Genomic DNA, 20,516 nt, shown 5'->3' with positions numbered 1-20,516 from the left:
AGGCCAGAACCAGATGCTGAGGCCTGGCACCTGATGCTCTTCCAGGTCTTAGTGAAAGAGGGTCAGTGCCTTCACTCTGGATATATTGGCCAGACAGGCATCCAACTGGTAGCATATGGTTAGACTCTTGTTGCTTTTCTGATCTTCCAGAAGCCCAATCTTCTGCCAAAGGCCCAGAATACTTGTCCAATATATTGTAAAGAACCACCTCGGAGCCTGGAACAGCAGCTACAGGAACATAGGTAAGGAAGTCTTGGGCCAGTAAAGTCAGTTGTTTCCATGGCAGCCTGGAGAAGGCTGGTGTATTGTCCTTTCCATTCTAGCTGCTTCTCCTAGGACCATGCACTGGTACCAGGTCCTTTTCTAGTCAGGCATGGTGTCAATGAGGCGGTTGAGAATCCTAGAGTATAAATCTGTCAGGCGACCACCACCCTCTATGCACTTTGCCATGTCTTTGTATTTCTCTGGGCTATGCTCAGCTCTAAAATTTCAGAAGCAGTGGCCTGAAGCAGTCGGTCACACTGATGAGGCTTTCCCCTTGGTAGTGGTCATGCCTACTGCTCCAACCAGTAGAAGCTGCGTGGCCAAGGTAAAATTGACCTAATCATCACCCTACCTGGACACTCACAGAGGCCAAGATGTTATCTTTTTCTGAGCAATCTTCATGAGTAATTAGCCTCTCTAGAGGGAGAAACTTGAGAGAAAATGCATTATTACTCCTTTACCTCAGAGGCCAAATAGGGGCAAACCCAGAGTATAAATCTGTGAATTCTTACAGTGGTGAATTCTTACTCTGATTTCCCCCTTGCATGGGAAAGAGATGGCAGATGAGGGTGTCAGGTGTGCTGGTGCATGCCTGGAATTCCTAGCACTGAGGAGACTAGGTCAGGAAGATCACAAGTTTGAGACCAGTCTGGACTATATACAACATTCTCAGAAATAAAACAGAAAAGAAAAAAAGAGAAAGTGAAGTTAATGCCTGCCTGGTATTGAATTTACATTGAAATTACATTCACTTGAGATGTAAAATGCTCTTTTGGTGTTACCAATTTAGGCTCCAACAGAAGCGCCTCTTCCTCCAGAAGCAGTCTCAGCTGCAAGCGTATTTCAATCAGATGCAGATAGCAGAGAGCACCTACCCTCGACCAAGTCAGCAGCTGGCTCTTCCCCACCAGGAGACTCCACCGCCATCCCAGCAGCCCCCACCATTCAGCCTAAGCCAGCCCCTGAGCCCAGTCCTCGAGCCCTCTTCTGAGCAGATGCAATTTAGCCCTTTCCTCAGCCAGTACCGGGAGATGCAGTTGCAGCCCCTGCCCTCCGCACCCAGCCCCCGGGCTCCCCATCCCTTACCCTCACAATTGCAGCAGCCACCCCCACCACCCCCTCCTCCTCCACCTCAGCAGCCAGGAGCTGCTCCAGCCCCCTTACAGTTCTCCTATCAGACTTGTGAGCTACCAAGCACCACCTCTTCTGCACCAGACTATCCTGCTCCCTGTCACTATCCGGTAGATGGAGCCCAGCAGGGCAACCTCACAGGCGCAGACTGTCCCAGGAGCTCAGGACTTCCGGAGACCCCATCCAGCTACGACCCACTGGCCCTCTCTGAGCTCCCTGGACTCTTTGATTGTGAAATGCTAGAAGCTGTGGATCCACAACACAATGGGTATGTCCTGGTGAATTAATCTCAGCACAGGAAGTAAGGTGGCTCTAGTGAAGGCAGACTCTGTTTATATTTTTATTCCAGCTCTGTACATGTAAAGCTGATTTTTTTTTCCCCTTTTCCCTAATGGGGAAAAATCAAGTTTCCCAACTGGAATCAGGATTTGACTAGGGTAGATGTTCCTCTCGGCTCTGTCCCACCACAAAACTGTCTGTGGCAAGGGCTAGACCATAGTTGGGAGCTGAAGCGCATGCCCGTAGATGAAGTGAAACAAGCTCTCACAGGGGACCAACAACTGTTTGTATAGAATGACAACACAGACCCAGGTTTGCACCCGCTCATGTCCGAGGAAAGCCTTGGTAAAAGCAGGAGAAATGTGTATGTTGCATATATACACACAGGGAAAAAGAAAAGGCAGTATATTTCACTAAAGCCAAGCAACAGCAAAGTGCTTCAGTGCATGTTGAGAATACGTCATGAAACCCAATGCACAGGGAGGAGAGGAAAGCTGTGCGTTGTCACAGAGTCCTAAGTTCTTGGTGCAGGGTGTCCTCAAGACCGTCACACATAGTGGAGCCTGAGGTGTGTGTGTTTCAGAGACACCAAGTAGCAGCTGACAGTGACCCCTGAAACCTTGCAGTCATCTTTTTCGGAGCATGTGATAATGCCTTTTCAAAAGTACCCATGGGGGCCGAGTGTTAAAATACTCAGGGCTCCAGACCTCTCACCTGTAGAGACAACAGGAGCCAGTCCCAGTGGAGGCGGAAGTAGAAATCAGAAAGCACCAGGAAGTCGGGCCCTGAGCCGGGAAGCCAGGCTCTTCCTGCACAGGCTGCAGTCTCCAGAGACCTGCTGTCTGCTACACTGTAGTAATCCCTCTGGCTCTCCACTCTGTTGTTAGGAGCTGTGGAGCTTTGCAGATCTGGTTGGTAATTTCGTGTAGGGTTTAATGTTTTTAAGGGTACACAAAACTGGACTTTCCTGGCCCCTGTGAAGTGAGTGGTAGTGCTGTGCCTTCCCCACCGCGTCCAGCTCCCTTTTCTCTAGAAACCAAGTTTTCCGTTTATGGCCTTGCTGAATCCAAAGTCACTTCAGTGTGTTTCCACCAGGTGGGAATCAGAAGTCTTCATTTCCTTAAGGTTTTGATTTGTGTGAACTGTTCAAGTATTATAGCAATATTCAAAGAACCACAGATGTGTTAGCCATATACTAGAAAAGCTTAACCCTTGAATTCAATCATCAAAGGAACTGAAAAGTAGATGCTATAGCTAGTCAATAGATAGCGAGAAGTAATTAGTAATCTGTCATTTGCACAGTGACATCTAGGTGTTACAAACTCAGTATTATTTATAAAATTATAATTTCTATTCTTTAGAGTGGCTTGTCCTATCAGCAGATGAATTCACTAAGCACAAAGCGTCTTCCTTAAAGCACAAGAAGAGAGCGCTACCGCACTGATGCTGCATCTAGAAACACCTATAAGTTGCCTTTCCTCTCTGTAGTAAGTGTCCAGGCAGGCAAGGGAAGACTAGGCATGGGAAGTCTACGGAGAGCCATCCTGGCCACCAGCCCAGCCCTGCCCGTGGCGGTGATTCCAGTGTCTTTGAGGCTGGCCAGAGACTGTAGTTGTTGGGCCCCACTGGTGCCAGGCTGCTTTGCAAACGCGCTCTGCTTGGAATTGGGCTGTGGGTGTCAGCAGGAATGGATAGCAGGAGGGACTGTCATTTTTGTGATTTAATAACTGAAAATCCAGTAAGGATGATAAATTGTGTTTCTTTATTGATTCTGTTCCTCCTCGTGCTTAAGATCGATGATTTTGTGAGATAAAGAACATCATTTCATTTGAGAGATCATTTCATTAAGATCTCTAATACGTTTTAAAGCTTTACAACATAAGCCAGCTATAAAACGGGGCCTGATTTGTTTAGACTGGAGGAGGATGTTTTCCCAAAATATACTGCAGAAGCGCTGTAATATTGACGAAATGAAAATGCCTTCCAGATTGAAAATGGGGGCCGCTCATTTCAGGACTGCAGGAACAGCACCGCTACAGATTGGCATAAACCCCTGCCCCCCAACAGGGCTGTGAGCTGCTCAGCCCAGGAGACCTAGCAGCTATGGCAGGACAGTTAGGCGACAGATGAGGGGCTGCGGAGAGGCCGACAGAAGGTTCAAGGCTGCAGAGAGAAGCCGGGAGGAGCACCCGTCAGCAGCCAGCCTGGTAGGCGCTGGCACTCAGCGGAGGGAGGACAGTCGCCTGGTGAAGAACACCAACCATCCTGCTGGATCCCATCGTCAGCTCCGGTTCACTCCTCTCACTCCTTCCAAGTAGAAACCCCTAATTCCATGGCTACCCTTATTTCCCGAGATGGAGCTGGTAAGAGCAGATGAGCCCTGGTGGTCAGCTCATCTGATTGCTTCTGTTGCTGTCCCCTAACTAGTGACCGTGGAAGCTTCCAAGCCGTTTCTCCTCACAAGTACTAAAGTAACACTAAGAAGGCTTAGGCCCACTCTTGCTGAGAGGCAGCTTTGAAATCCTGACGTGCTCACCTGTCAGTTCACATCAGCAGTGTGTACACTACTGTATAGTAACCCCTAGCTTTGTTACGTTGTAGACCAGCCTCTCCAGAGAGACTGGTGATTCAAACATGAGGTAAAATTTTCATTCGGCAAAAAGTGCAATCTGTGTGGTACTTTTTTATTTTTGGTTATGGGCTTTTGTTCCCCAGGGTATCACTCTCTGCTTTGGGGGAAATGCATTAGTTCTGCAGTCTCCAGTTGTGCAAGTGTATCTCTAGTATTTACATGCAACTGACATGCTGGTCCCTGTAAGGCAAACAGAGGGTGTTAATACAACAGGAAGACCATGGGTTGTGGGTCCCCCTCCTCTATTCCAGGAAGCTGCCTGGCCAGCACCAACCCTCACCCTGCCCTGACTTGGCCTGTCTAGACTGCCTTCCCCACCACCTTCCAGAATCTACCCAATGGGAGATAGTGAGGCCCCAGGAAAAGCCTTTGGGACTGATGTAAGAGCTGGTCTGAGCAAAGCTCTTCCTTTCACTTTGCATCCTAGGAAAAAAAAGGCCAAGGTCCCTCTATCTCAGACATCAAGATCAGAAGTGTTTAAATCCTGGCCTGGTGCTGGGGAGGTAGGACTTAAGCCTTTGCCTGCCACGCTCCCTCCAAATGTGTTTAGTTGAGTCTGCATTGTTATAGGGCCCTCGCCCATACCCCCAGTACCACCCAGGCTGTGGAGCCATACCCTCTGCCCTGCCCCAGTACTCCAGTACTAGGGCACTCAGCAAGGACTCATCACAGGCCTCTACCTGTACCCCAGAAGCCATTATACCTAAGGCAGGGAAGGGTACTAGGACTGGGGGAAAGGGAGTGTTCTCTGCTGGAAGGTGACAAGGTGAAGAGCCAGAAACTGAAGGAACCCCAAAAAGTAGCAGCTTCTAGGGCCCCAAGAGTGCCAGCAGCTCAGGACATGGGGACCCAGTGGGCCCTCCTTCGTCTCTGGGGTTCTCTAGCCTCTAAATAAGCCTGTTTCTTACATCTATGAGGGCCAGCGTTTCTCTGCTCTGATTACACATTTACACTCACATCAACAGTAAGTTAAGCTCTCTGTTGGTTTAAAGAAAATTCACAGTCCAGGTGACTCTTTCCCATTCCTCCTCCTTTAGACAGTATGGAGTGTCACTGATGACACTGACCCCAGTGGGCAGTTGCAGAACCCCTGTGCCAGGGCTGACCTTTGCTGCGTTTGTACCCCTAAGCTGGGCTGCCGCTACTGCCTCCTTGGAAGCCACCCGAGCCGCTCGGTCTCTCTGTGCCTAGACATCAAAGGTAAAAACTGGAGAACAGGTAGTAAGTTGGAGTCATTGCCCAGGCAGGGATCTTTATCATTTTGTTGCTTCTGGAAATTTTTTACAGAACTTCCCTTCAGAGTGATTTGTGGGGGAAAGAGCAGTCTCATCGGCCTGGTTTCAACCCTGGACAAAACACACTTCAAAACTTACACACACATACACACACACACACACACACACACACACACACACACACACACACCCCTTCCCTGGCTGGGGGCCCAGAAACTTAGAGCCTTCCTGGCTTTTCTCCCTGCCCTTGGTGGCAAATGGAAGGAAACATGACCTTTAAGGGGTCCTTTGGCCCGAAAGCATCCATCCGATCCCCAGCATCTTCTCACTCATTCAGTTAGCATTTTTCCCAGTTACAACAGCCCAGGTGATTGTAGAAGACTCCAGCCTTCCTAGCTGTACCACGTCTTATGTCCACATTACCTGTGAGCAGATTTGGGGACATGACTGCATGCGCTGACAGACAGGTAGGGATACTGCCCAACAACTTCACCGAGGACGGTGCTTGCAGGTCCTGCCCTCTCAGCTTGCCTGTCCATTTCCACAGCAGCGGACCAGGCACTTTCACAAGTGTGCTCTCACACTCCTCAGAGCACTTCTGTGAAAGTAACTAGAGAGCTGCGGTCTGTAGTTCCCACAGCTGGGGAGAGCAAAGCTCTCGAAGGATACATGACTTAGCTGAGGTCACAGGGCTCAGAAGTGGTGGAACAGAGACAAGCACCTTCGCCTGGCTTCTGGCTGTGCTTCTGTGTTGGAGCCCTGTCCCACAGCCCCTCCTCTTCAGAGCACATCTTTTCAGAAGCAAACAGCTATATAATCAAGGCCCTGTCCAGACAGCCCCACCCCCGACTTGACAGCTGCCTGGCTTTAAGTGTAGTTATCCAGGTGACTGCGCTAGACAGGAGGGGAGAGACAGACACCACAGATGGACATCCAACTGTCCAATAAATTGCGGAAGTTTAGGTTTAAATTAAGGATGTCTGCTCATTCAGAGTTAGGTAGCCTGGTGCTTTTTCTCTGTAGGTACATATTAGAAGGATTCCTCCCTGGTTGCCAAAGGGGAAACTTAGTCAACAGAGTCAACCCCAGAGAAGATGGCTGCCCAGAGAATCATGAACTCAGACTTTTATCCTAAAGGGATGGCATGTAGAACATTTTTTTCTTTTTTTAATGGTCTTTTGAAACAGGGTCTTACTATGTAGCTCTGACTGTCCTACAATGTCCTGGTTTACTTGTAGACCAGGCTAGCTTCAAACTTGTAGATCAGCCTGCCTCTGCCTCCAAGTGCTGGCATTAAAGGCGTGCACCACTCCCACCCTGCCCATTTCTTTACAAAAGTCCTGCCAAGTAGGAAGGCTTATTAAACACTTCCAGGATTACAAAATGGAAGGCTAAGTCTTTTCAGAACCAAAATGGGTGAGTAGGGGTAGCTTTAAAAATAGAAATACAAATAACATCCCCGTGGATGGAGTAAGGTTACATTACAAAGTGCAGATAACTAATGCCTACCCGCCCAGGATTTGCTCAGTCAAGGAAATTCAAGTGGTTAAACAACCAACCCCATTACCCATGGTTTAAAAAAAAAAATCTGCCTCTACCAGAATCTGTGGAGGAGAAAGCAGCAGCGAGAAAAAGGGACGCGGGCTGGCTTTTGGAGACTGCAGCTGAAGTGAGTGGCAGAGATTATCTGCACTTTGTAGAAAGGCAAGGCCATTTGCCTATTGCAGAAAGGAAGGGGTGGTCTTGCTGGGTTCAGCTTGGTCTGTGAGTTACTTTCGATAAACTTAATCTGACTGTAGTCATTTTTTTTTCTGTGTGCTTTTTAATTACTAAGAAAAAAAATTGGTTACTTCGATAGCTTTGGTATTTTGAGTGCAAATCCTAATAGCTCCAATGTGGAAAATCCAAGTGTAACCTGCCAGTGTTAGAAAATTGCCTAAAATGCAGTTTAATAAATGATCTTTGTACCAAATGGTAATTTAAATGGAGTAATTTTCTGCAAGGAAAATGTACTGTCTTTATGTTTCCAACCCCCCTGAATTAAAATAAAAACACCTTGTTTTCTAAAAGCCTGGTGATGTGAATGTCAGGCTAATGAGATTATAGGCAGGTCTCCACCTCATTGAGTACTGGGTAGAGTTTTCACACTGTGGAAGGTGGCTGTGTTCTCTGAGCTCTGAGGCTCACTTCAAACTGCAGAAAGGACAGTGGATAATATGTTCTCATTGACGTCAGCATGGTAAATAATACCTTGCCCCAGATTGCCTGAGTACACGTTAGCCACTACAGATCGCTGATGGAAACATTGCTAACCGCAGCCTGCATACAGACAGGGCCCCACTGGGCCTGGTTAATGCTCCTTGATGTTAGTCTCAGGACAAAGCCCATCACTGCAGGTAGTCTGTACTAGGGCCTCTGCCATAGGAAGAGAACAAAGACGAGCACACCGTGCTCTTGTTCAGCTCTCCCAGAACAAGTAATATACGGGATGGAAAATAAGATACGCTAAACTACCAGGAAGGCCAGCAAAGGACACTGCTACTTAGTGACAGTGTTACCTCCTCTCTGGGTCTGTGAAAGGCACACACCCACATGGACTTCTCACAGGGACAGACATCCTTTAAGACACAATGTACGGGGTTGGAGTAATGGCTCAGTGGTTAAGAGCACCAACCGCTCTACCAGAGGACCCGGGTTCAATTTCCAGCACCCACATGGCAGCTCACAACTATCTGTAACTCTTAAGATCTGACACCCTCACACAGACACATACATGCATACACCAATGCACATAAAAAGTAAATAAATTGTTATAAAAAAAAAAAGACACAATATACAACCCCTGGCCCTCAGGGTTTTGGAAAATCCTTCACCAAGGTGCTTTCATGTGTCCTAGACTTGGGCCAGCCCCCAAGTGAAAGGGTAAGATGAAATCTTGTTCTCTGGCAGTGGATGCAGCTGAGATTTGGTTCCCATTGCGTAAGCCATTCCCCTGGGCCAACATTCTGTAGAACTGGAGCAGCTCTCAAACTGAGGCAAGCCTGGTGGCTGGGCAGCATGTGGAGAGCAGGGAGCATAGAACCCTCACTGGACATGTGCACAGCTCTGTCCAACCTGCAGACAGCTCTTCCCTTGGAAGAGAATCAGTACAAGTTTCCTTTTTTTTTTTTTTTTCACTTTCAGTGACTGTTTTGCAAACTTTACCCTTGCCTGTTGAATCACTCCATCATGTAATGTTGTCATAGCAACCGCCCAGGCCTCTCCTAAGTCTCAGGACACCCTTCACGTCCATGGCAAGCACAAAGGCCCTATGAAGAGCAGCAGAGAATAGGCCACGGAGGCCAGAGCACTACCCTGTGACTTCTACTTGGCCAGCTCAGGGACACAACAGGCCAGCAGTTAATCACATTTCCAAAACCACCAGTCATCCTGTGGCCAGGTAGGAACGAACAGGCCTCGTTCATGGGAGCTGCCCTCACCTTTCTTCCCCAGGCCTTGAATTGCAGACTCAGTCCTCTGATATGCAGAGAAATCTTTGGACTCTTCCCCAAAAAACACATACAGAGATGCTTAGTCTCTAGGAGAAGGATGGATCAAGGTTCTAGAGGTTTACCCCGGGCAGATGGGAAAAAACACCTTACTCTACACCTTCTAAAGTTAAACATTCTGACGTTGACGCTCCTGTCTGAGGGGTGCTCATATCTCCAAGTGGGGTCAGGAAAGGAGAAGCCGCAGCTCAGCCTGCAGTTCTCGGGGCAAGGCTTTGTACACTCAAGTTATTTTTCAATTTTGGTATGATTATTTAGCCTTTTTTTTTTCCCCAAGACAAGGTTTCTCTGTGTAGCTTTGGAGTCTATCCTAGAACTCACTTTGTAGACCAGGCTGGCCTCGAACTCACAGAAATCCACCTGCCTCTGCCTCCTGAGTGCTGGGATTAAAGGCGTGTACCACCACTGCCCAGTCTATCTTTTTAGTGTATGAAATAGTGGCTTTCATGACATCGTCACACCTACATATCCAGTTCTTTGCTCATATTCACCCTGTTAACCCTCTTGCCATCCCTCCCATAATGTATGGACCACTTCAGAACTTGGATGTCATTCTTGTGTGGGGACCACGCTAACCTCCCTGTATCGGTCCAGTATTATCAAATGTGCTGCCCGAGCAAGCTCTGCGCACTAAATCTCCAGTGCTGTGTGGCCACACAGGAAATTTCACACAGGCCACAGTCGCTCCACCTTGGGCTCATTAAAGCATGGCTCTACCCTTTCACTTTGGCTTCAGCCAGGAATTTCAAGGGCTGAACAGCTCTTGAGCGATGAAATTTTGTACAGCGATGACTTCGGCCCACGTCCAGTAAGAAGAAATAGATATGGGTCTCGCTCGAGGGAACCGGAGTGGATGAACCTTCACCTCAAACACGGAGCTGTCATCAGTGACAACCGCCACCATCCAGGCACAGAGCTCGGGACCACATCACTGAGGCAGAACCTGAGGCTAGGCAGTGTCCTCGGCATCCCTAGTTGGAGAGCCAGGGGGCCCTGCTCCCTCCCTTTCTGTGTGTCTGTTGGGCTCCCCTCAGGAGTGCTGGACTGGTTGGCAATGAGGAGGAACCAGCAAACACTTCAGGAGGAGCGGAGACTGCAGAGAAGCCACTGCCCTGGAGCCAAGCCCCCAAGGCTGGCTGGGCACAAAGTTGAGAAAATTCAAAGCCCGGAGAAAATGAGGCAGTTGAGTGTTGAACCTCTTGAGGAGCTGAGTCACTCCCTCCACAGATGACTTTGAAAGCTTTTTACTCCATTTTCCTCCTCCTCATTCCCCAAAGATGGAATAATGAAGCCTCAGTTGCCTAAGGGAGGGCCTGACTGAGAACTCTGACCTCAAGGCTGCCCACCAAGCTGATGGGCTAGGATCCAGCTGAACTGAAGATGACAAGGTCTCAGGGACCCACTTCACAGCCTTCCTGTCTAGCCTGAGACCCACTGTAACTGCCTTAGATCACTCCAGAAACTCCAAAGTTTAGTCATCAAAGTGAGGGCCAAAGGACAGGCAAGCAGTTGGAAGGGCCCCAGGAAATGAAGGGGCCAGTACAGAGCAAGGCTTGGGGGAACAGAGGCTGGCTCCCCAGTCCCACCCACAGGGTAGCCAGACAAGCACTGCAGGTGGGGGGTGGGTACCACCCCTACTGTCAGAGACAGCACAGGGGGCAGCACAAACTCTGGACTGAGTCTTTGGCCCCCGGCCTGCCGCTGACCCACACAGATCACTGGAAAGGTTCATTGCCCCCAGCTGTGATAGGAACACAGCCTGGCTGACTCCACACTGCCCTCTAACATGAAAACACTAAGGATCTACCAAGTGCCCTTGACAGCTTGTCACAGTACACATTCTGTCTTGCTTTAACTCATCTGCACGACACTGCGGTAGGACATGGTGATGAGGGTGTCTGTGAAGTGTCCTCACTGACTGAAAAATGATTAGCTATTCTGACAGCCCCGGGATTTCTGAATTTTTGTTAATGAGTTCTGGGCAGCACTGGTCATGACTACCACGAGACCATTCCGAAGAATCTGATGGTTCACCTTCATTGTCAACTTGACTGGATTTGGAACCACCTAGGAGACACTCTGGGTCTATCTGTGAGGACATTTCCAAAAATGTTTAACTTTGGAGGGAAGAACCATCCTGAACGTGGGTGACCATACCATGGGTTGGTGTCTTGGACTGAATAAAAAGGAAAGAAAAGGAAGCCAGCAGCGTATCAGCATTCATCTGATCTGACTGTAGATACCATGTAACAGACCAATGCCTTACCCACCACAAACTGTCCCCTCAAGCTGTGAGCCAATCTAAACCCTTAGGTTGCTTTGGGCAGGTTGTCTTGTCACAGAAACAAGTCAGTAACACATTCTCCTCCCCAACTTTGAAGTTAATTAAACTCAAGGATGGAGAAGGGTAGAAGGCCTGGGGGAGTCTTTCTTTGCACAGACAGCTCCCCAGTCCTCAGGGAGTCACAGGAGACCAGAGCCTAGGAACCTGCTCCAGCTGGCCTGTGACTGATCCATTTACTTCTGTACTTGTGACCTATCAGTGGCCCGTGGGATCCAGTTCCCTTAGCTGGAGGGCTCTAGGGATGATCAGACTTCCTTGAGCTCTCATGGGCAGCAGTCTTCTGACTGGACTTGGGTCTCCTGGAGTCTAGTCTTTCTGGGTTCAAGACTAATCCACTGGCCAAGAAGTTGGACTCTTGAACTCCTGCCCTTCAAACACCCACAGCTGGGCTCCTCAGAGTTACCCTTAATCCCCAGGCAGCTCTTATGCCCCTCAGTCTAAGGAATAAGCCAACTGCCTAGCAGAACAGCCTCATCTCAGGCCAGCCAGAACATCCTAGGTCACCAGCAAGTGCTGGCTTAGATCCCAGAAGAGTCCAATGCCAGAAGGCGCAAACCAGAGACTGGGTGGGAGAAACGGGCAAAACACCGATTAAACCCAGCAGAAGAACCGAGGGTTGGGGGAGCGAGGGACAGGGAAGGTGAGCTCTTAGCTGAGACTTAGTGCAGGGACTGGGGCTGGTCAGTGTCTGTACAGAACAGACTGTCCAGGCAGAAAGAAAAGGAAGAGGAGGGTGGATTGTCAGCCCAGTGCCTGCACCCATTATTTATGGATGTTTCACTTGATTTGTGAAACCTGGGCTCAGCAAGGAGACTGAATGTCCCTCACGGCCGCTCCTTCCTGCAACAACAAGACTGACATCACTGTTGTCAGGGAAATGGTGTTTTGATTAAAATCATGTGACAGCTACTTCACGATTGAATAAACAAATCCACTGTTAACCCTCGCCTGACAAGCTCGCCAGCAGCTGTGGTCAGAGTGCAACCTCTACCCAGGAGGGTGTGACTATGCCAACCTAGAGGGAGCAGAGTCTGAGAAGCGGCCCAAGCTGTTTGTTCCCTGGCAGGTCCTGCATGAGGAACATGAGTCACCAAATACGAAGAAGACCATGCAAGCTTCAGGAGACTCTCTCCATGGCACTGAGGCAACACCCACCCTTCACCAGGAGGAACCCTGGGCTGTTCTCTTGGACCAAGCAGCAGGCACAGCCCTAAGACATCAAATGACTCCCTTGGGGCTTTGAGGCCAGTCAAGAACTCGGTTCCCAGAGTTCTCAACACCCAGATACTCTTTCCCGATGAGGACAGATGAGTGAGCTGGCCATGCATCAGAGAAAGGGGTTAAGAACAATTTCTGGTTTGCAACTGGATGACTTCCTGGATCATTCACTTGGCTGTGGGCCCCCATCATGAAAAACTCTGCCTGGCAACAGGCAAGTCCCCTTTCATTTCACCCCCAGGACATTTGCTTTAAGTGAAACAAAGCAAGGAAGGCCCCGAGTCACAGAAAGGGGATTTTGTGGGTGAAATGAACTGTGGCCTCGGAGGATTAGCACAGCTGGCTTCTAAGGAAGGTTCCCAACCACCTGAAATGTGTCCACGGTAAACATGGTCTGCAAAGGCATCTGGTCAAAGGCCTGACGAGGTATCACAGTAACGGGGGTTCAAGGAATGGCAGCTAGTGCTGTTCTCAGCTGGAAAGCCTTCTTCAGAGCAGACCAAGTCAGCTGGCGGGGGGGTGGGGGGGGGGGTGGGGGTGGGGGGTGGGGGTGGGGAGGGTGCCTCCAGTGGTCAGCTCAGCCCAGGTAATTCTCCAGGAGTTGAATGGCAGGACCAAATAGTCCTGAGCAGGTTGGAAAACAGCTCCATTACCACTTAAGAAGTGTGTGGCTTAGGCCAGTAAGAATCACTGTTCTTACTACCCCAGGCAGGTCTCTTCCCTCAAAGAAGTTCTAGAAGTAGACAAGGGGCATGAAGGGCGGGCACCTCAGGCTGCTGAGGCTTTGTAAGCAGCAGTCAGCTGGCACGTTCTCCCACCAAGCAGCATACAAATCCCCTGGGCTGCCTGAACCAGAGACAGCTGGGCCACCCAGGCAAAGGACAACCGTGTGCAGGGACAGAGAAGGGCGAGTGTTCACAACAGGAAAGATAGCATGGCCTCCATTTACATCAAATGACAAGTCAGCTGATTTAAAGTCAATCTTTTTACCAGTGGTTTAACCATAAAATCCACTGGGGTGGGTATGAGAGCACCAGCTTCTGTCAGTCACTGTAACTAGTCTGACGTCAGCACTAGGTAGCCCAGGCTCTCCACTTCTAAGTCATAACCACCCTTCTACCACTGGCCACAGCTGGAACCCCAGTGATTGCTGAACTGAAACTCTGCATCCCTTTTCCATGTAGTTGTAGGAGACAAAATGGGCTTGTAAAACATCCAGGAAAACATCAGGCATAGACTCTTGACTAGAAATGACTCCCTACCTAAGTAGAACCATGCCAATAACTTTCCAACCTGTGTGGAAAGTGTACCAGCTCTTCCGTTCTACCCTTTTGTTGCATGGGTATTGTCTCAGTCTGAGGAAGATTCCAGAGACCTCAAACCACAGGAATGACTGACCTCTGGAGAAGACCACCACTTCACAAAGGCAGTAAAACAGAGCAATACTTTAAAATACACTCTGCAAGCCCTGGAGAGGCTCTCTCTCCAGGCCAGTGTGCTGGGAACTGCTTCTCGGCCCGCCTGGCTGCGACTCCTTCCCTGTAGCACCAGCAAGCTCTGCTGCCTCCCCTCAGCCCAGAAAGGACAGGGCTCTGGCCCCAAGTTTCTGGGGCACTTACCTTCCCAGTGTCCTCTCCAGGCACTCGGGGTCTCAGGAAGACATTCTTGTCAACCCCAGGGACGCTGGGCTCTTCACTGTCCTTCACAGGAAAATCTAGCTTCCTCAGCCTTTGGGCCACCACTGGAGATATAGACAGCAACGCTGTCACTGTCCCTGACCAGGGCATGTCCCTCCCAAGCCCACCTGTGCTTCCCAGCCAGGATACCCTCAGCTGCCCTGGCACCATGATGGCCCAGCGGCACACAGGGCTCTGGGCAGCTGTGCAGAAAAAGCCAGCCCTTGCCAGTACTTTAACTTAAGGTGCCTTTTTGCTCAAGAGTCACCCCCACTGGATCTAACTGGGGGTTCCTCCACATCATGGGTAGCCTGAACAAACAAAAGACCTAGCTCCTTTCAGAACTGATCATAGCAGTTTAAGACAACAGCTCCCAAGAAAGAAATGACTTGGCTTTTCTTCCCAGTGAGTAATTAAGCTCTCTTCATCCTCCAAACGATTTCCATCTCAACTGAACATGATGTCATTTCCTGGAAACAGCAGGCCCATGGAAGCAAATGAGGAACAGCAAGGCTATTCTAGGTACAGAAGAGGACTAGAGATTTGTGAAGGAACAGGAGAGACAAGCAAGATCATGGCTCGAAGAGGGAGGAAACAGTGAGAGAGGGCAGCAGCCACGTCACCTGTTTACCAAGAACACCGGGTGGCAGGACCTTGTGCACCTGACATCCTGGGAGACAGTAAATGGCAAAGAACAGCACCCCAGGGACGAGGGGGAGGCTAAGCACCCAGCTTGTCTGGCTGCCCTGCCCCACACCCCCAGTGTGATGGACCCAAGGACTCGTGTAGGGAACACCAGGCTTTCGGCTCAGGGACACAGCAGTGTCAGGAAGACACACTGTCTTCCTGGGTGTTACCCAAGCGTCCTGGACACTTAGACAAGACACCTTGGTCTGGCTGTCTCTTGAATAAGGACAAGCCCTCCAGCAAACACACTCCCCAGCCCCGGGCCCACATCAGCACAGTCCAGCTTGGTACTTCTGTGACCAGAAGGGTGTCTTTTATTTTGACAAAGCTTCATTCAAAATCACACATTACGCTGTTTGTCCTTATGAAACAAAATCCCTCTTTGGGCTCCTGTCTCATTGGCAGCACAGTAGACACACAAGATCTACTATTTGAAGCTCGTGATGGGTAAACCCCGAACAATCTGTAGAAAAAAAAATCACTAAAAACTCCACTATTAATGGGGCACTTTTTAATTGACATGGGATGCATGTGTTGGTTTTGGCTTTACTTTCCTAAAAAGCTGAACAACAGTTATAAACTGCCCAGATGTAAACAGCTTCAATATATGTTCAAAGCAACCAGATAATTCCAAAAGAATCATTCCTCAAGCTGGGCATAGTGGCATGTCTTTCATCTCAGCACTCAGGAGGTAGAGGCAGGGCCAGCCTGATCTACATAGAGAGTTCCAGGACAGCCAGGGCTACAGAGAGAGCCTTGTCTCAAAAAAGAAAAAAAAAATCCTGGGGGTGGGGACTGGCCTAAGTCAGAGGCTCTTACTTCCTAGGAGCCAAGAAATCTCTAAGTTTATCAACTACAGAGTGAGACAGTCTGGTGGTGACTTTGTTCAACACATCAGAGGGCAGACCTTAGAATCACTAGTGAACAGGTTTTTAATAAGCACCAACAATATACACCAGACACTGGTCTAGGCAGTAGTGACACAAGACAAGACAAGACAAAACAAGCCTGCATCACGGGGCTCTTGGAGAAATCAAGTGTAAAAACGAGTATGTAAAGAAAATGCCCAAATTGAAGCTCAAGAGCAGTTGCTGTGCAGGGTAACACAAGAAGTTCACTGTGTACATCAGAACGAATAGTGAAGCCTCTAATGGCCACCCAAAAAAACAGATCCTGCATGCTAAGTGACCTTTATTTGAGAAGTCAAGGGTCCACTGTCTCCCTTCAGTAGTCTTTGGCAGAAAGGTAAAGGCACAGGCGGGGTGGGGTAGCAGGACAGGGATGCTTTACAAGTTCATTCTCAAATGACTGCAGCATGTGGCATTTCCAACCAAAGATGAAGCAACTGTCCCAATGCACAACTGTTTCCAAAATCAAGACAATAATCTCTCAAATTTAAAACTCAATAAAGAGGAATACAGCCAGCAGATGACATCAAAAAAAATTAAACTATAATGTTTACAGCACAGTCATTTAAGGCACTAAAATGAGAATCTTTTTACCTAGGAAAATATTCAAACCTTCGCCCTAGAACACATAAAATGGAAACTTACTACAAAGTAATCCGGCAGTTTAAAATACAGGCACACGATCTCTGATAGAAATTTTCTGTTCTGTTTTTCTAAGGTATGATAAAAGCATTTACACAAACTTGGTTTTATGTAACTTATGTTTAATGTACAAAGTTTTGTAGGTATCTTTGGGCCTTCACAAAACAGAACAGGGCTTGTTATATCTAAAAGAGTTTGTAAGTAAAATCAACAATTCAGAAACCAAAATGGAAACACCAAACTACATGAGATGCACTGAGAAAAACCAGGCTGCAGGAAAACCTCATTAACTGAGTCCACTGGAGACAAGGAGTCTGTTAGATGAAAAACATTTACATTATCCAGAAGAGTCATCAGAAAAGGTGTGACCTGTCAGAGCTGCTCACGGAAGGAGTGTGTTATAACTGACCAGGGTCATTGGTAATCAGCATGCCCACTGATGAGCAGGTGCTTCTAAAAAGTGTCAAGCAGCCTTCCATAAACAGTTTGCTTCTGCAAACCCTTCAGCTCTACCTACTACCTTAAATTTCAGGACAAATTAATGAAGTTTTAGTGCAAAAGTATAAAAATGTTCCAGCCTCAGTGATACAAGCAAACACTGAGCAGCACGACTTCAGTTTGGTACTGTGCAGCATAGCAACGGCAAGATGCTAACGTTGCTGGAAGCAGAACCAGGACCAGTGGTTCCTACACTTACTGGAAACACAAAACTTCACAATGAAACAGTAGAACCATAGCTTAGTAGGAGGCACTAAAGTTTCTTATGAGTTTTTGAAGGCAGTCACAGTGCTGAGCCGTTGAAATTGATACCTTTCAACATCACACATTAGCAGCAAGATACACCCACTTCAGGCTTCTGCATGACATGATTACAGTCAAAACTGAGCAAATGAAAACCAGAACAACCAATACATTAACCTTCCATGTCTCCTTTCATGTGAAACACTGATATGGACCATTGTAACCAGAAAGATGTGGATTTGACTACAGTCAAATGTCAGTGTTGTCTCCCAAGTGGATAATTATAATAAGTTATTCTAAACCATTTACTTTTAACATTGGAATGCTAGAGGCATAGAGACAAGTGTAAACAGTAAGAGAATCACTCCACTCTGTGTCGGGGTCCAAATCCATCCAGGCTGTCTGGAATCTTAAGTGGCTGGGGCCTGATTCAAAAGGGAGGAGGCAGGAGCCTCGATGGTGCTGGAAAAAACACTGGGACACTCAAGGGGTGACTGAGCGAGGGAGTATCAGCGACTGGTCACTAAGAGAGCGTTAAAGTTATCCCGACAGAGAAATAAAATCAGTCTCAGTTCATATTTAGAAAGGATCAAGTCACTGAAATCTGATTTCTTCTAAGCTGGTGCCATTTGCTTGGATGAGATCTTGAAGGGTTCCATTTTTCTCCACCCAGTGTAAGAACACATGGACTAGAGATCTGTGATAAGAACTTAGTAAAGGCTTTTCCCTCCTGTTCCTCTTTATGCCAAGGCAAGAACTGGAAAATTCCAAACAAAATCATGTTAGTGGTACAGAAAGTTCATGAATGATTGCTATGTGAACATTCAGTATGTAACAGTGTCAAAAGTGGGAGCCTGAGATCTCACTGCGGCCCTGCACTCCGTCAGGCTGACTGGAAGTTAAAGACTTACTCAAGTCCAAACCAAAACTGCTCTTGCCAGTAAGAATCAGCATCCTACACATGGAACTGAGAAAATGGCCTGCTCACTTAGAGAGCCGTGGGCCAAGACATTTCTTTATTTTAGACAGGGTCTCACAATGTAGCCCAGGCTCCTCTACTCTGAGACCCTCCTGCTCTGGTCTCCCAAGTGCTGGGATTACCAGTATGTGCTCCCAAGCCCAGCAAGGGCCAAGAAATCCCTAACCAAACAGGCCCAACATAGCAGGGGCTTGCCACCCTGTCTACCATCCTGCTCCTCACACTGCCATTTCCCACTGCTCCCACAGTAGGGAAAACTCCCACCAACCCAAGTGTAGCACTGAACAAATGCATACCACTTATAGCTTCCTGTGCGAAATACTTGACATCCATGTCTTCATCCTGACCTAACTTCTGCAGCACTGGTTTCACTTCCCCCTGCAAGGCACTGAAATGCAGAAGTAACTGTCAAAAGATGCCTGGTGGGACAGAAGTCCATTACAGTACAATCTGCTATGGAATTTGGGGTTTGGATCGATGGTCATTTTTTTATTTAAAATGAAAATACTTCTAAATACTCACAAATATGACATATACATCAAATAATTTCTAAAGAAGTTCTTGGTGAAATTCACTTTCAGACAGTGTTCTATATATACCCAGATCATAAATGTAAAAGTCAAACTGGACAGTCTCAAAACCAAGGGCTAAATTTTCTCTGAATAACCCAGATTCTAGGTAAAGTGAGAAAAGAAATCCCTTGGTTTATTTTACCTATTCCTCCCCACCATGAGGTGATACTTTCAAACCAAGAGCAGCACTGCAATCTTACTTGGTGTCTAGGATCGGTCCAATTTTCTGCAGTGACTTGGCCACATTGAAACGGACATTTGCTACCTGGTCCCCTGCCATTTTCAACACGATGGGCAACATTTGCTTAGTGGTTATTTCCTGACCACAGGCTTCAGACAGTGCCTAGAAAAATAAACAAGACGGCACATTGAAAACTTTCTTAATACTCCCCAATCTAAAGAAACAAACTAATATTTAAAGGGAAGGTAATTGACCAACTGAAAAATGTTTCCTGCTTGAGCATCTAAGGAACAGGAGGTGGCCCCAGAGATGAAGGCCTACGCCAAAACCTACACTACAACGGCAGCTTTAAAATACTGCAAGCTTTAACTATTCAGTTTTATCTTACTACGTGTGAGTTCATGGGGAGGGGATGGCAGTGGGAGATGAGAAGAGTGAGATCCACCAGCAGCATCTGGAGCTACAGAAGCTGTGAGCTACTTCACATGGGTGCTTGAGACTCAAACTCAGGTCCTCTGGATGATCAGGGGGGGCACACCTGTCCACTGAGCCATCTCTCCAGCTCCAGGTTTTTAAATCAACGTTTTCTCTGTTCTAATTATCCAAATTGATCAGTATACAAAATGCACCTCAAACAGAAGACAGTTCATTCAGAACTTAGAAATATACAGAGAATGATTCAATGCCTGAGCTTAGCAATAACACCATTATTAATACTTACATTAATGCAGAATAAAGTGGTCATTCTGTGCAAGTAATTAGGATCATTCGCCATCACTAACACTTTAGGGACGATGGTATTCTGGGCCCACTCTGTACCAAACTTCTGGACTAACTTCATGAGGTTGTTGGTGGCAGCTTCCCGAATGGCATAGACTGCAGCAGAGTCCAAGAGAACATCCTCAGTTGCTTGCTTTACACACCATCACATCACACAGACCCAAAATAAACTCTGCAAACCTAACATCACATACTTCATGATAATCAAGCTGAAGCCTACCCATTGCAGTTTAAAATGTCCATGTCCAAGGATGGCAGCACCCAGGTTTTTCTCCTAGCTACTGGTTTTTAATAAATACTTTATTTTAACAAAATGATTGTTCTTACCACAATGCCACTAACACAGGGTTCCATTGCCAAAGTCACCAGAGACTGAGCCTTGACCAAGACCTCAACTGCACTCAACTCTACTTGGCCAGAGGCCTACTATATTCCTGGCAACTCTCACTTCTGTTTTCAGAGGAATGCAAGCCTTTCCTGAGTTCTGCCAGTTTTCACTCCTTGTTTTGTCTGTGTGTCTGTCTTTCCCCTCAAGGTCAGTTGATCTGAAAGGTTTCTTTCAATATCTAATTCTGTCTATTCTCACCAACTTTGACTTGATAAATGAAGTGCCCCCACCACTCAGAAAAACAAAACCAGGAACTTTGGTTGAACTTCCTCCCTTTAGTCGACACTGCCCACTGTCAGGAAGGTAGCCTC

At 47.8% G+C, this 20,516-nt stretch overlaps 2 protein-coding genes across 7 annotated transcripts in view; one reads left to right on the top strand and one right to left on the bottom strand.

Moving 5' to 3' along the window:
• The window catches only part of Sik2 (salt inducible kinase 2), a 108,412-nt gene extending 104,637 nt beyond the window's left edge, over positions 1–3,775 (top strand). For 2 of the 4 annotated variants that reach the window (XM_052760249.1, XM_052760238.1), the window contains exons 14-16: positions 151–242; positions 1,055–1,663; positions 3,662–3,775. In XM_052760249.1, the coding sequence (XP_052616209.1) occupies positions 151–242; positions 1,055–1,663; positions 3,662–3,749 (789 nt within the window). In that variant the 3' untranslated portion in view covers positions 3,750–3,775. Of the gene's footprint in view, positions 1–150; positions 243–1,054; positions 1,664–3,035; positions 3,289–3,661 lie in introns of those variants that run through there. The other 2 variants (XM_052760255.1, XM_052760243.1) reach the window with 1 other exon arrangement.
• A 557-nt stretch (positions 3,776–4,332) lies between these two features.
• Ppp2r1b (protein phosphatase 2 scaffold subunit Abeta) overlaps positions 4,333–20,516 on the bottom strand; it is a 33,658-nt gene continuing 17,474 nt past the window's right edge. Inside the window, exons 12-17 of one of the 3 annotated variants that reach the window (XM_052760269.1) lie at positions 19,759–19,913; positions 19,057–19,199; positions 18,581–18,672; positions 14,271–14,392; positions 5,413–5,493; positions 4,333–4,486 (exon numbers count right to left, since the gene is read on the bottom strand). In XM_052760269.1, the coding sequence (XP_052616229.1) occupies positions 4,394–4,486; positions 5,413–5,493; positions 14,271–14,392; positions 18,581–18,672; positions 19,057–19,199; positions 19,759–19,913 (686 nt within the window). In that variant the 3' untranslated portion in view covers positions 4,333–4,393. Of the gene's footprint in view, positions 4,487–5,341; positions 5,514–14,270; positions 14,393–16,188; positions 18,063–18,580; positions 18,673–19,056; positions 19,200–19,758; positions 19,914–20,516 lie in introns of those variants that run through there. The other 2 variants (XM_052760276.1, XM_052760261.1) reach the window with 2 other exon arrangements.

Source organism: Peromyscus californicus, unplaced genomic scaffold (genome assembly GCF_007827085.1).
Source record: "Peromyscus californicus insignis strain IS unplaced genomic scaffold, ASM782708v3 Scaffold_11__1_contigs__length_118956290, whole genome shotgun sequence".
NCBI classification, from domain to species: domain Eukaryota; kingdom Metazoa; phylum Chordata; class Mammalia; order Rodentia; family Cricetidae; genus Peromyscus; species Peromyscus californicus.
Note: the sequence above shows the minus strand (reverse complement) of the source record. Positions and strands in the feature narration are given on the sequence as shown.